General features: G+C 42.8%; 2 protein-coding genes across 2 annotated transcripts in view; one reads left to right on the forward strand and one right to left on the reverse strand.

Moving 5' to 3' along the window:
• The window catches only part of LOC108572850 (bromodomain-containing protein 7), a 173,356-nt gene extending 169,137 nt beyond the window's left edge, over nt 1–4,219 (reverse strand). The window contains exons 1-3 of the mRNA XM_017935168.1: nt 4,050–4,219; nt 677–2,377; nt 4–591 (exon numbers count right to left, since the gene is read on the reverse strand). Of these exons, the coding sequence (XP_017790657.1) occupies nt 4–591; nt 677–2,377; nt 4,050–4,095 (2,335 nt within the window). The 5' untranslated portion in view covers nt 4,096–4,219. The remainder of the gene's footprint in view (nt 1–3; nt 592–676; nt 2,378–4,049) is intronic.
• A 6,710-nt stretch (nt 4,220–10,929) lies between these two features.
• LOC108573001 (solute carrier family 12 member 7) overlaps nt 10,930–12,252 on the forward strand; it is a 169,240-nt gene continuing 167,917 nt past the window's right edge. Inside the window, 1 exon segment of the mRNA XM_017935348.1 lies at nt 10,930–11,182. Within this exon segment, the coding sequence (XP_017790837.1) occupies nt 11,107–11,182 (76 nt within the window). The 5' untranslated portion in view covers nt 10,930–11,106.

Raw genomic sequence — 12,252 nt, forward strand, 5'->3', positions numbered from 1 at the left:
CGCTTTCTAAAAATTCACGCAGCTCGGTTTCCAGATCAGGAACCGCAGACGTCTCTGTTGTACCCAATAGAGACGGAGGTGTCTGACTGTGCGTCATGCCTATCTGTATCTGTATAGGCGGTTGATTTGTGTTCACAATACTGATCGATTGGTTTTGTTGGCTAGTAGGACTGAGCAGATTTGTGTTCTGTATCGGTGATGGCGCGGACAATATGTTCGAAGGGACCGGATTGTTGCTAGTTTGAGACAACAGATTGTTCTCGGCGACTATCGTTGGATTATGAGTGATAGGCTCCACCTCCATAGGCTCTGGTCCACCAAGTGGCGCGATCCCCATGGCTCTTCGTAAACCGTCGACAGGAGCGATAGCAGAGGGAGGGAGTTTCTTCGCTATCTCGGTTAAATTGTCCGTGATTTTGTCGGCTATCGCCACTTCGTTCTCAGACGGTTTAGGAACATTCGACAAGTGAGCTGGCGGCGGTGCTGAGAGTCGCTCGTGCTGCACTTGCTTCAAACGACCCAACATCTGCGACGTATCATCCAATCTAGTTTGCAAGGCTGCGCGTTCCTCGGTGAGCTTCAATTCCACCTCTGTAAAATCAGATAAAATTCACATGAATATTTCATTAGGCTCGGTGGTTCAGAATACTTTGAGTTTGTTTGAACAAATAATTACCTAATTTTTCCAAGAAATTAATGTCAATTCCTAACTCAGCTAGAGTCTTCAGCTGATCGATATCAACTTTAATGCTATCTAACAGTGAGATGTTGCGATTCACATCTTGCATAGGTTTCTCTAGTAAATGCTTGATCTTCTCCTCCTCCTCTTTGAGTCTTCGTTTTTCCTCAAGGAACTTCTTAGTCTTTCTGTGATCCCCTCCCGTTAGGATATCCAACAGATCGTCGACCATAGTTAACGTATAATCACAGTCTTTAGCAAAGTCTAAAATCGATTCTGCATATTGTACAGCCGTCTCGTCACCGTAGGTTTGATACACCAGATCTGTCTCTTCCTTCGTGAGATTGGCGAACGTGGAGTCGTAACTTGGCGCGTAAGAGCCGAAGGCACCGTAGTATAAAGGTTTTACCGGTTTCGACATGTTTCTCCTATCTTCGCGGAATCCTGCCAGCACACCTGTGCCGTGATTCAATTTACCTATAAGCTGACCTAACGATACCGGTCTTTGATTTGTTCCCGGAATCACTCCGTCTCCCGGTACTATGATTTGTAGACTGGTAGTTCCGTCCTTCTTTTGCCTGAGGAAACCCATCTTCGAGGTCAATCTTTTCAGGGTTAATTTTTCTGACGCTGCTTTCGCAGCTCCTCGAGCTTGTTTCAATATTTCCTCCGGCGTCATGTCGTCAGGAATAGCTTCGAATTTGCCCAAGTTAGCTAATCTCATTTTTCTCTGGTTCTCCTTTCTGAGCTCCTCAGCCTCCTCGTTACGTTCCTCCTGTTCTCGTTCTCGTTCAATCTGCTCCTCTGTTACCGGAACGTCTGGATTGTTAGGATCTTCTGTGCCTAATTCAAATCCAAGCTCTTCCTTTGATATATCCTGCATGTAGGTTAAAACAGGTCTCAACTGGCGAAGTTTTTCTGGTGTAACCATCTTTAGGCCAACATGCAATAATTTCTTTGCTGCTTTGTAGTAAATGGTATCCGATTGGTTGTACGTCGTAGCGTTATCACACATCAATTTGAAGTCGTCTATGAATTCGTTTAAATTCTGATAACTATTATCGTCTATCTTCTGCTTTATGGTACTGAAATCCATAGGATTTGTGATGATCTGAGAGTATCCAGGTGCAATGCTATCTGTGACTGGCCAGGCAAAAAATTGCTGCGGATCACGCTTCTCCATTGACCTGAGAAGGTGTTCTAATAATCGCTGAAGTGGTGTACGCTCGGCAATTTTTCGAAGTACGCAAGTTCTAGGTTCACGATGCGGAGAGAGCGAGCTAATATGGCTAGTAACACCAACTCTGTGTTCTCCACTAGACGGTGGTCTTGGAGGTAACAACTGGTGATTAGGAATCTTTTTGGGGACTTCAACTAAACTTTCATCAGCATCTCCCACCGATTCTTGACTGGATTCCTCTCTTCTCCTCTTCTTGTCTTTATGATGATGCTTGTGCCGTTTGTCCTTCTTTTTCTTTTTCTTCTTGAGCTTTTTGTGCCCCAAATACCTATCGTATTCAGATTCCTGTGTTACAGAACAGTTGAGACCCAACTGTTGTTGGTAGACCCCCAACTGTTGGGACAACATTGTCGCCTGACTCGGAGATTCGTTGCCGTATTCAGGTGTCCCACTGGTACCCCCTACCTTTAAAATTAACTTCAAGGTACGGGGTTTATCCGTGGTTGTATAGTGCCCTTCTGTTAAAAAGAGAAAGGGAATGTTACTCACAACATATGCAAGCTAATGCTATGTACTAAGTATGTATGAAGATATCGAAGCATTAAGCTATAAATAATATCTAATGCATGCAGTAAAAATGTCTTGCAGAAAATCATACAAAGGTGCAGAATAACAGCATATTGTTGTAATGTAAAAATACGGTGCTAAATATTGCATTGTATAATCTTGCAGGAGAATGAAAAAAAAAGTTCAATTTTGAATTAATGACATCTACAGGATGTTAATAAAAAGGTAGAAGGAAATGTTGATAATAATAATAATAATAAAGATGATTTTATAACAGGACAGTGACCTTGTTTTCACATTCAACAAACTGGAAGCGAGATGGAAGTAGCTTGACTTAAATTAAATAAACCTTGATAGAAGTATGCAATAAAATAATTATTGACGCATTGACCGACTGAATCTGCAGGAGTAATCAGGAAGGAGCAACTGTTGAAATCGAAAATACCTCTTAATGAGGTAAAGCAAAGCATGTATGGCATTTGATGCCATAATACATAACAGCCAGGGAACTAAATGATTGAAGTGCAACAGACATAACAGTATTTCTATAGGTTTTTCTATTAAAAAACAGTAATACATTTAACTCGTGAAAAATCTTGTTGCACTTCAACTAATCTTAACAGACAAAAAACTGAAAGGGTATGGGACATCTGAGTAATTTTGGAAGCACAGCTAGTTTTTGTCGTGCAACCAGTCCATGTCCATTGTTACACGTCACTTACTTCCACGTTGCACCTGTTGCAGTGGAACCTTCGTTTATACTTTTGAATCCACCTCACTTCTACTCCAACCTCACTCTCAGTTTGTCCTTGGTGAAAACGTAGTCAAAATTCCTGTGCATTATTAAACTATGAGTACAAGAAGGATTCCAATGAAAATGTTAGAAAATTTCAACCAATTAAGGCTCTCGTACTCTGTGTTAAAACTATAAACCAGAATCTCCACACCTTGGACACACTAACATTTATGGAATAGTTTTTTCATTTGAATCCTCGTGCGGTGGACACAAGTGTCAACATTGTAGTATTACATTCAGCAAAATATTTGACAGTAACGTGAAAATCGACCAATATAAACGCATATCGAATAACATTAAATAGAGTAAAACGGGCAAAAACGAAAAATTCGAGAAACCAGAGAGAGACCCGTTACTTCAATGCTTAGTGCGCCGTGAAAGAAAACTTTGAGATACAGTATGCAACGAAAACACCTGATAACGTAGCAACTGAACTGTCATCGCGAGTATGATTCGATCGGACAAACGTAAAAACAAATATCGCAGTGAAGAATGATAGTTGAAGGTGCCGTTTAAATTCGAAGCGCGTTGCGAACTCGTTCGAAACAGTGTGCAGCACGGTGTACAACGACTATTGAAAAGGCAGCACATAATAACGCGACGACCTATGATGTCAAGACAATGTTGAAAGAACAATTAAAAGTGACAAAAAACGACGATAAGATGATAAGACGATCGAGCCCGGTCCTCACCTTCGTGCCTTTCGCGCTTGTGCTTTTTATGCTTCTTTACATAATAACGCGACGACCTATGATGTCAAGACAATGTTGAAAGAACAATTAAAAGTGACAAAAAACGACGATAAGACGATCGAGCCCGGTCCTCACCTTCGTGCCTTTCGCGCTTGTGCTTTTTATGCTTCTTCGAGCCCATGGTTTGCACGTTGGCCCACAGCCTGGTAGATTATTCTAACGATAAAACAGTAAACACTACGTTGTGAACCACCACGGAACGCGGTTTGTAAGTGTACCGCGCTCCGTTACGTGTATAGACAATACGACGGCGGCCATTGAAGACGTCACAGAACTCCAAGCCGTTATGGTGGATGCATGTCTTTCGTTTCCCCCGCCCGTTCGTTTATTCGCCAGCTGCACCGACATGGCGGCGCGTCTTTCAAAGAAGCGCGCGTTACGAATTCATCCGAAAAGAAATATATTATTCCCTATTTGCGTTAACATATCGATAGATCGAACGAAGAACATCGGAAAATTCTCTCCTCGCGAATTCTCTCCCAAGAATCGCTATTCTTCGTCGATATCAACAACTTACTTCGGCAAACTTGACACGTACCTGGATATTTTCAAATAGCCAAATCAAGTGCCTTTCAAATATCCAAATAATATTTCTCACGTTTCTATACTCGGATGAATATGAAATAAAATTCCTTTCTAACTTTCCACCGAGTAACTAAACTTGGTCTTTATCACTATACCGGCACCACGCACGCGAGGTCACTTCTTCCATGGATCCCGCCATAACACAACGCTCTGCATTTAACCGAGAAAGTAAAGCACTCGATACCCAACCTAAGAACACGATTCATCCTTAATCCCTGCAACTTGAAGTACGATGGGAAGAAATGCAACAAGGTAGCACGATAGTTTTATCGCAAATCGGATTTCGCGAGGCGAGCAATGGCATCCTGAATGCACAACGATCGCAACTAACGAGGTCGTATGTTTTGCCAGTCTGAAAAGGTTTTTTGCCAGACAGGGTGGAGGTTTCACGAGCGTCTACGTATGCCGACGAACGGGCGGGACATTGTGTATGGAGCTTTAAAGGCGAAAGGCGCTTCCTAACCTACAAAAGATGCTTGAAGTAGCAGCACTTACCGTGCACCGAGCAACGAAACACTCGACTGTATTCACAGGCACGCTTTACCGCACAACATTGTCCCACTAAACGAGCGAACACTATGCCGAGATTTTGATTGAAATTTCCAAGAAAACTTACCGCGACGTCGTAGGAGCCAAACGCGATGCAATTAAAGGGGCAACGATCAGCTGTTTCGGCTAAAACGCCGAGCAGAACCAACAGTGAGAGAGAAAGAGAAATGTGTGTTCCCTCGGTGGCTTGGAGGAAAAAAAAAAAATTCACACACACAGTCTGTGCAGATGTGCCGTGTTCCCCTACGTTCGACGATGTCTCGAACACTAAGGTACAAACCGACCAGACAATTCCTGTTTCTGCCTCCCTTCGAATCTCTCTTGTTTGATCGGGGAACACGTCTCGAGCCAAGGGCCACCCAATTTCAAGAGCAGAATTGTGCGAAAAGAAAAAACAAAAAATTCGCGACGTTCCCACTGTCTCTGTCTATCGTATCGTCACCAAAAAAAAAATATAAGAACACTCGAGACTGCAACACTGTTCACTTAATCATCAGGTTAAGGGTGCGTAACGCGTATTCGCTTGTTCGATTAATAGCCGTGCCATTCGAAACGTGTAATCGATAAACTGTCGTGGCACTCGAATCTACACACTTTTGGAAACGTGTCGCGAATGACGCAGGTATATACATGTATGCATATACAGGTGAAGCCGAACAAAAGGAACGAGCTCGACAATGGATTTGCATTATCAATGGATAGCGAAAATACGCGAAAAATCCAAGGACTTGACGCACGGATTCTGGCTCGCTTTAGCTTTTGCATTAAAGTGGCGCACTCCGGCCGGTGGATTTCCATGCATTTGAAATGCTAATACGATTTTTCTCCCGAGCGAAACGTCTCCGCGAGCCAAACGTAACCCAGCTTCTTCTCTCTCCTAACATTCGGCTGTTCGTCACGGACGAGTTCTACTCATATTTCTCAGCCATGCGCCGGGAACTTGAAACTCGTAAAACATTTTCTCGGTACGGTGAAACAAAAAAAGGCGAAATATATACCAAAGCGTGTGCACGTGCAAGCGTAGTCCAGCTTTAACGACGCCTCGTCCCTCTGTATTGGCCATTAGGAAGAGAGGACGCGTTCGCGTGGTCGAAAAAAGTCGTTCCCTCGTGTATATCGGCGGTTGGATAGCCTTTTTCGATCCGCCAGCGCTGTTATTACCTCCCGTTGGTAGTTCTAGCGAATTTCACGGACCCTCGATCGCGACTTGAGCAACCTTTAAAGACTACGCGGGGCTCTCTGTCGACGTCACCTTATTCTTTCTCTCTTTTTCTCTCTCTTTCTATCTCGAGGGGCGTTTATCGCGAGTTACACCTACGCCATCCTTAAAATACTACCAAATAGAGTGTAAGTCTGAGCGAGTAATTAAATTACAGTACACGATGAAAGGTTAGGCGAATTACATCGTAGAGATAAGAATCGGGTATTTTTTAGGTAAACAGCGGATTGTAATTCAGGAACGTGAATCTACTGATAACTATCGATGGAGTTGCATACTCGTTGGAAGAGTATCGGTGTTCGGTACATATATTTTGAACCCTTTCGAGAGGATACGCGAACCTAGTACGTGCAAATGGAATTTTCCCGAAAGAAAGGTTTCCGTTTCCTGCTGCCACCTAGAACAGGATACATGCAACCGACGAAGTTCCCCGATTACTCACCGCACTGTAGACGAAAATGTAGTAATTCGTACGTACACTGTTGCAACTGCGTTATCGCTGCGGAACAGCCTCGCGTAACCCTGAAATATGGGACACACATGGGTGCGTGCTGTGTGTATACGCGAAATGCATTCACGTGACCTGAAGCCACCGTTCACGAGTATCTGTCCACCTACAGTTTTCTGTGCTATAAATTTTTTTCAAGCTGTTATTCGTTTCTGCGATGTCACGATTTCAAAAAAAAAAAAGAAAAAAAAATTCTCGATGATCGATGCTCTATTTCTTTTTACTGTTGGATCACCTCGTAAGTTTGGCCGAAAGCGAAAACTGTTGGAATGAAAATCGAGGAAAATTCTATAGCGGCGATATAATTATCTTACAAAAAAAAAAAAAATAGAAAATTGTTGTGGAAGGAGAAGGCGCTTAGGTTTCTTTTCTCAAATTTAAGGATTCGTTGGAAATATCGATCTGAATCATAAAATTCCATTCGAACTTAATAAATTCGTTAATCTGAGAAATTTTTTCGACCGCCTTTTATTCATCTCTAAGATATCATAATTTCCCAAAAAAAATTCTTTCGTCGATCTCGATTGATGCTGCATTTCTTTTTATTATTGGATCACCCCATGAGTTCGCGCCGAAAGCGAAAAGTATTTTAATGAAAATCTAGAAAATAATGATCTTCAAAAAAAATAGAAAAACATTGTGGAACGAGAAGGCACTTACGTTTCTTCTCTCAAATTTAACTATTCCTTGGAAATATCGATCTAAATTATAAAATTCCACAGAAACTTAATTCTTTAATCTGAGAAATTTTTTCGACCGCCTTTTATTCATCTCTAAGATTTCATAATTTCCCCAAAAAAATTCTTCCGTCGATCTCGAACGATGCTCCACGTTAACGCTCGATAATCGCTATCGGTCAGATAAAAATCCAATAGGCAATTACTCGTCGCGAGCATTTCGTGGCGCACTTAAAGATTCCGCGATAATCAATACTCACGCGGCAATGTCCCTTTCCCCGTGATAAAAAGCACGGTTGCGTGGTCGTTGCGAGCGTATCAGATCATCGATCAGACAGAAAAGCGGAAGTGAGGTTGCTTCTATTTTCACGGCGGAGACGTTGACCGCGGGATCCTCTTTGTCCGAAAGCGCCGGGTGGACGGTGCCTCGAGGCGAAGAGATACGGTCCTGGAAAAAGCCGGTGCGATGCACGCACACGTGCTCTCGTGCATTGTCCGCGGCGACAACTCCGCGACACATTGTTGCGCGCACTTTGTCCAAAAGTTTCGAGAGCGCGTCGCAATTAACGAGATAAAGTGTCGTGTGTATCTGGTTTTGGTCCCTCGCGGCAGCGGAAGCTAGCAATTTCGTTTCTCTCCGTTAGGCTACGATAGAATTCATTTCGGTAATTTGCTCTTTCGCTGGAAATTATCAGAGGAGAGGGGATTGCTGGCGCGTGGCCAAGAAAGTTTCAACGGAGTTTCGAAAATAACATTTCTCTCGCTTTTCTTTGGGTTTACAGGAGGAAAATGAGAGTCACGATTAAGGGAAATCGTTGCGTTTAACTCGGTAAGCGAAGTGAAACGAGTTAACTTCATGTGTACCGGTATGAAATAACTGGTTAAACGTTTCACCGATTTCTGACGGAGTCTAAGAGAGATACACTTTTGATCGATAAATGATGATAGGTGAGGTGCTGGTGCTTTTTTAGAAACTTTTCAGTAGATCGTTGGGTTTACAGCTATGGATTACCATATACCTTCATCATTTTTACCACACTTTTTATCTGCATCGAAGTTAATCTCCCCAATTGCTCTTGGGGACTAAATACGCCTTTAACCTCCACGCCCTTAACCCTTCCATGACAACGCCACTTTCCCGCCAAACAATAAAACCTCCCTATCCAGGCAACTGTACTGCGTTGCGCAGAACTGATAGTATAACCTTCCTATGTAAAAGAAGAAAGAAATTCTACGTGAATCTTTCTTGTTTTAGTAGCTTAACCTCGAAAGTCCATTGATCACGAACCCTCTCTACCCAGAGAAATATACAGGGTGGTGCAGAACTTATTGATAACAGTTTTCCATGTGAACTTTCCTTTTTCCAGTAGCTTAATATCAATGTTCATAGAGCATTAACTACCCAGACAATTAAACAGTAAAAAAATTAATTGATAACAGTATTGTATCTTGCCATCTGAATTTTCCTTTTTCCAGTAGGTTAATATCAAAGTTCATAGAGCATTAACTACCCAGACAATTAAACAGTAAAAAAATTAATTGATAACAGTATTGTATCTTTCCATCTGAATTTTCCTTTTTCCAGTAGGTTAATGTCAAAGTTCATAGAGCATTAACTACCTAGACAATTAAACAGTAAAATATGGTATAATATCTTTCTACCTGAATCTTCCTTATTGCAGCTTAATATCAAAGTCCATAGAGCATTAACTACTCAGACAATTAAACAGTAAAAAAATTAATTGATAACAGTATTATATCTTTCCATCTGAATTTTCCTTTTTCCAGTAGGTTAATATCAAAGTTCATAGAGCATTAACTACCTAGACAATTAAACAGTAAAATATGGTATAATGTCTTTCTACCTGAATCTTCCTTATTGCAGCTTAATATCAAAGTCCATAGAGCATTAACTACTCAGACAATTAAACAGTAAAAAAATTAATTGATAACAGTATTATATCTTTCCATCTGAATTTTCCTTTTTCCAGTAGGTTAATATCAAAGTTCATAGAGCATTAACTGCCTAGACAATTAAACAGTAAAATACTGTATAATATCTTTCTACCTGAATCTTCCTTATTGCAGCTTAATATCAAAGTCCATAGAGCATTAACTACCCAGACAATTAAACAGTAAAAAAATAAATTGATAGCACAGTGTTATATCTTTCCATCTGAATCTTCCTTTTTCCAGTAGCTAATCATCAAAGTCCATAGAGCATAAATTACTCAGACAAATATACAGGGTGATACACAATTAATAGTAAAAAAAAAGAAATTGATAAGACAGTATAATATTTTCTCACATGAATCTTCCTCTTTCCACTGGCTTAATATGAAAAGTCCCATAGACCATAAACTAGTAAATTGATAATACAGTGTAATATCTTTCCACTTGAATCTTCCTCTTTACAGTATCCCAGCATCAGAAGTGCATACAACACTGGTTCACAAAAATGTCGACAATAATTTCCAACAGTTGGTAATCTCGTAATCTAACTCACCATTTTTCGCCTTAAAAAAAACCTATTCCAAATCGCTCACCCTATAGACCATTTTAATTTCATCCGCCCTTTCACTTTCCCCGCCCTGATCCAGCCGTCGCCGAGCCCAGCCCAAGGTCCAATGGCGGGCCATCTAGGGTAGTTCGGCGGTAGCTACGGTCCTGGGGCGAGCTCGCCGGTGCTGATACACGCACACGTGGGTGCCCCCGTCGCGACACAGCCATACTCAGCTTCTGCTTCGCATCACGGGGCCCCCTAGCGTTACAGGCGTGCACACACGCGTGTCTATCATATATATAAAACGGCGGATCGGTCCGTGGCCACGAGTTAGTAATACGTCTGGTGTGATCGTGGCGGTGCACGGTGTCGCCGTTCGAAAAGAAAAACGCAACGCGGTCGTTGCTCACGTGTAACGTCACCCGCGAACAGATAGGCAGACAGACAGACAGGTATATAGGTCCCAGCGTTTGGGTTAAGCCCCGCGATCGTCACACGCAAACGACCAACGTTCTGTTATCGCGTTCAGCACGCGCTTCAACGCTGCTGCTGGCGACACGAGACGCGGCCATAGCGTGTACACGCGATAAACAGAGATCCCAGTTTTTGCGAGAGAGGAGAGAGAGAGCTTTAAACGAGCGGGGACACGCACCGTGGGTTGCCTACGATAGGCCAAACGTGCGTTTCTTTCTTTTCCCTCGTTGTGTATATCGGTTCCGCTCGTTCAGTACAGTTGGCTCGTTGCTTCTCCCTCCCTATTCCCACTGTTCGCCGTCTCTGTCTGCCTGTCTGGCCGTCCGTCTGTTCCTCGTGGTGTGTTGTCAGCGGTACACAGTCACAGCGCGGCCGGCAGAAGCCTGTAACATCGCACCGGCGAATGGAGAACGCGTTCGCCAATCGGACGAAGCGAAAGTGCCATTGTTTGGATATTTATCGGTACTACTCCTTGGCGGATTCTTCTCTGCGCCGTTCTTTCCACGCGCCTTCGAGGATTATCGGCGCGAGGATTCGGCGAGGAGGTAGCGACAGTTGTTTCGGGAGAGTGCGAGAGGTTTCCTTCGGTGGTGTTTCGGCGGTGAGAGACGAGGAGAATGGAACGCTTCAGAGTCACGCCGGCCAATAGTACGTCGCAGTACGCGGCGCAACAGCAACAATCGCTGGACTACGGTGAGTGGTTGTTTTTACTGCGTGGTTTGTTTGGTTTGGTGTGTATGAACGTGGCGCGAGGGTGATCGGCAAAATTTCTTCGGCAGGATGTTGGTATTGCAGATGACTTTTTCCTGATTTTTCATTATTATTCCAATTGGCAAATGTTCTCCGGCAGGATATACATATTTTTGATCCTTTGTGTAAGAGAAAATGTGTCAGGATAACGGTGGTGAGCGGTTGAATAAGATATAAACGTGGGCGGTTAAACAGAGTGAATGCTTGTATTTCGAACTATACTGTACGAGTGCTGATACAATTCTATCTTTCCTGAAAAACCTAGTCAAGAGGACCCCCTTGACAATATGGCCTTTCTTAGCCTTGAGGCAGAACTATCCCTAGGAGGGGGAAACGCAGCAGAAGACTGCACATGGCCCACTCAAGCCTTCGCTTTTTGGACTTTTCTAACATTTGTTTACCGTAGATTACTTTTTCCTGATTTTTCATTATTATTCCAATTGGCAAATGTTCTCCGGCAAAAGGATATTCACGATATTCGTGACTTTTAATTATTATTCCAATGAATTTGTAGGAGGACATTTAATTCCTTGTTTTTCATAGACGATATTTAATTATTGTCGCATCGAGTATGTTCCATTTTGGATAACAGTTTCATCGGTTATCCCTGGTTTACTTTTTATTTCGCAAACGATGTGCACCAGGGAGTCAGGTTTCATAATAAGCTCCAGAAGCAACAAATGAGGCAGCAGCAGCAGCGAGCGCGCCATTTAACCACCCCAAGAATCGTCGGTCAAGGTTTCCTCGAGTAGAGTTTTCTCTAATCGCGATTACGTTAACTGGTTACAGTATTACAGCGACACGTAATAGTAAGCTTGCATAAAGGAAGGGGCCGTTTTCACTCTTAACGCGGTTGGACGTGCGCGTTGAAACTCTCAGGCACACGAATTAAGGGTTTTCCCGTCAAGGCCGATCGATCCTCGCAAAGGCCCGCCGCCAGAAAGCGTTATAATAAGCTTTCGAACACCACCAGTGCGACTGAATTAATCAATTCGATCGTTTCTTCTCTTTCT

The sequence above is a fragment of the Habropoda laboriosa genome, unplaced genomic scaffold, assembly GCF_001263275.1.
Source record: "Habropoda laboriosa isolate 0110345459 unplaced genomic scaffold, ASM126327v1 scaffold102, whole genome shotgun sequence".
In the NCBI taxonomy this organism is placed as follows: domain Eukaryota; kingdom Metazoa; phylum Arthropoda; class Insecta; order Hymenoptera; family Apidae; genus Habropoda; species Habropoda laboriosa.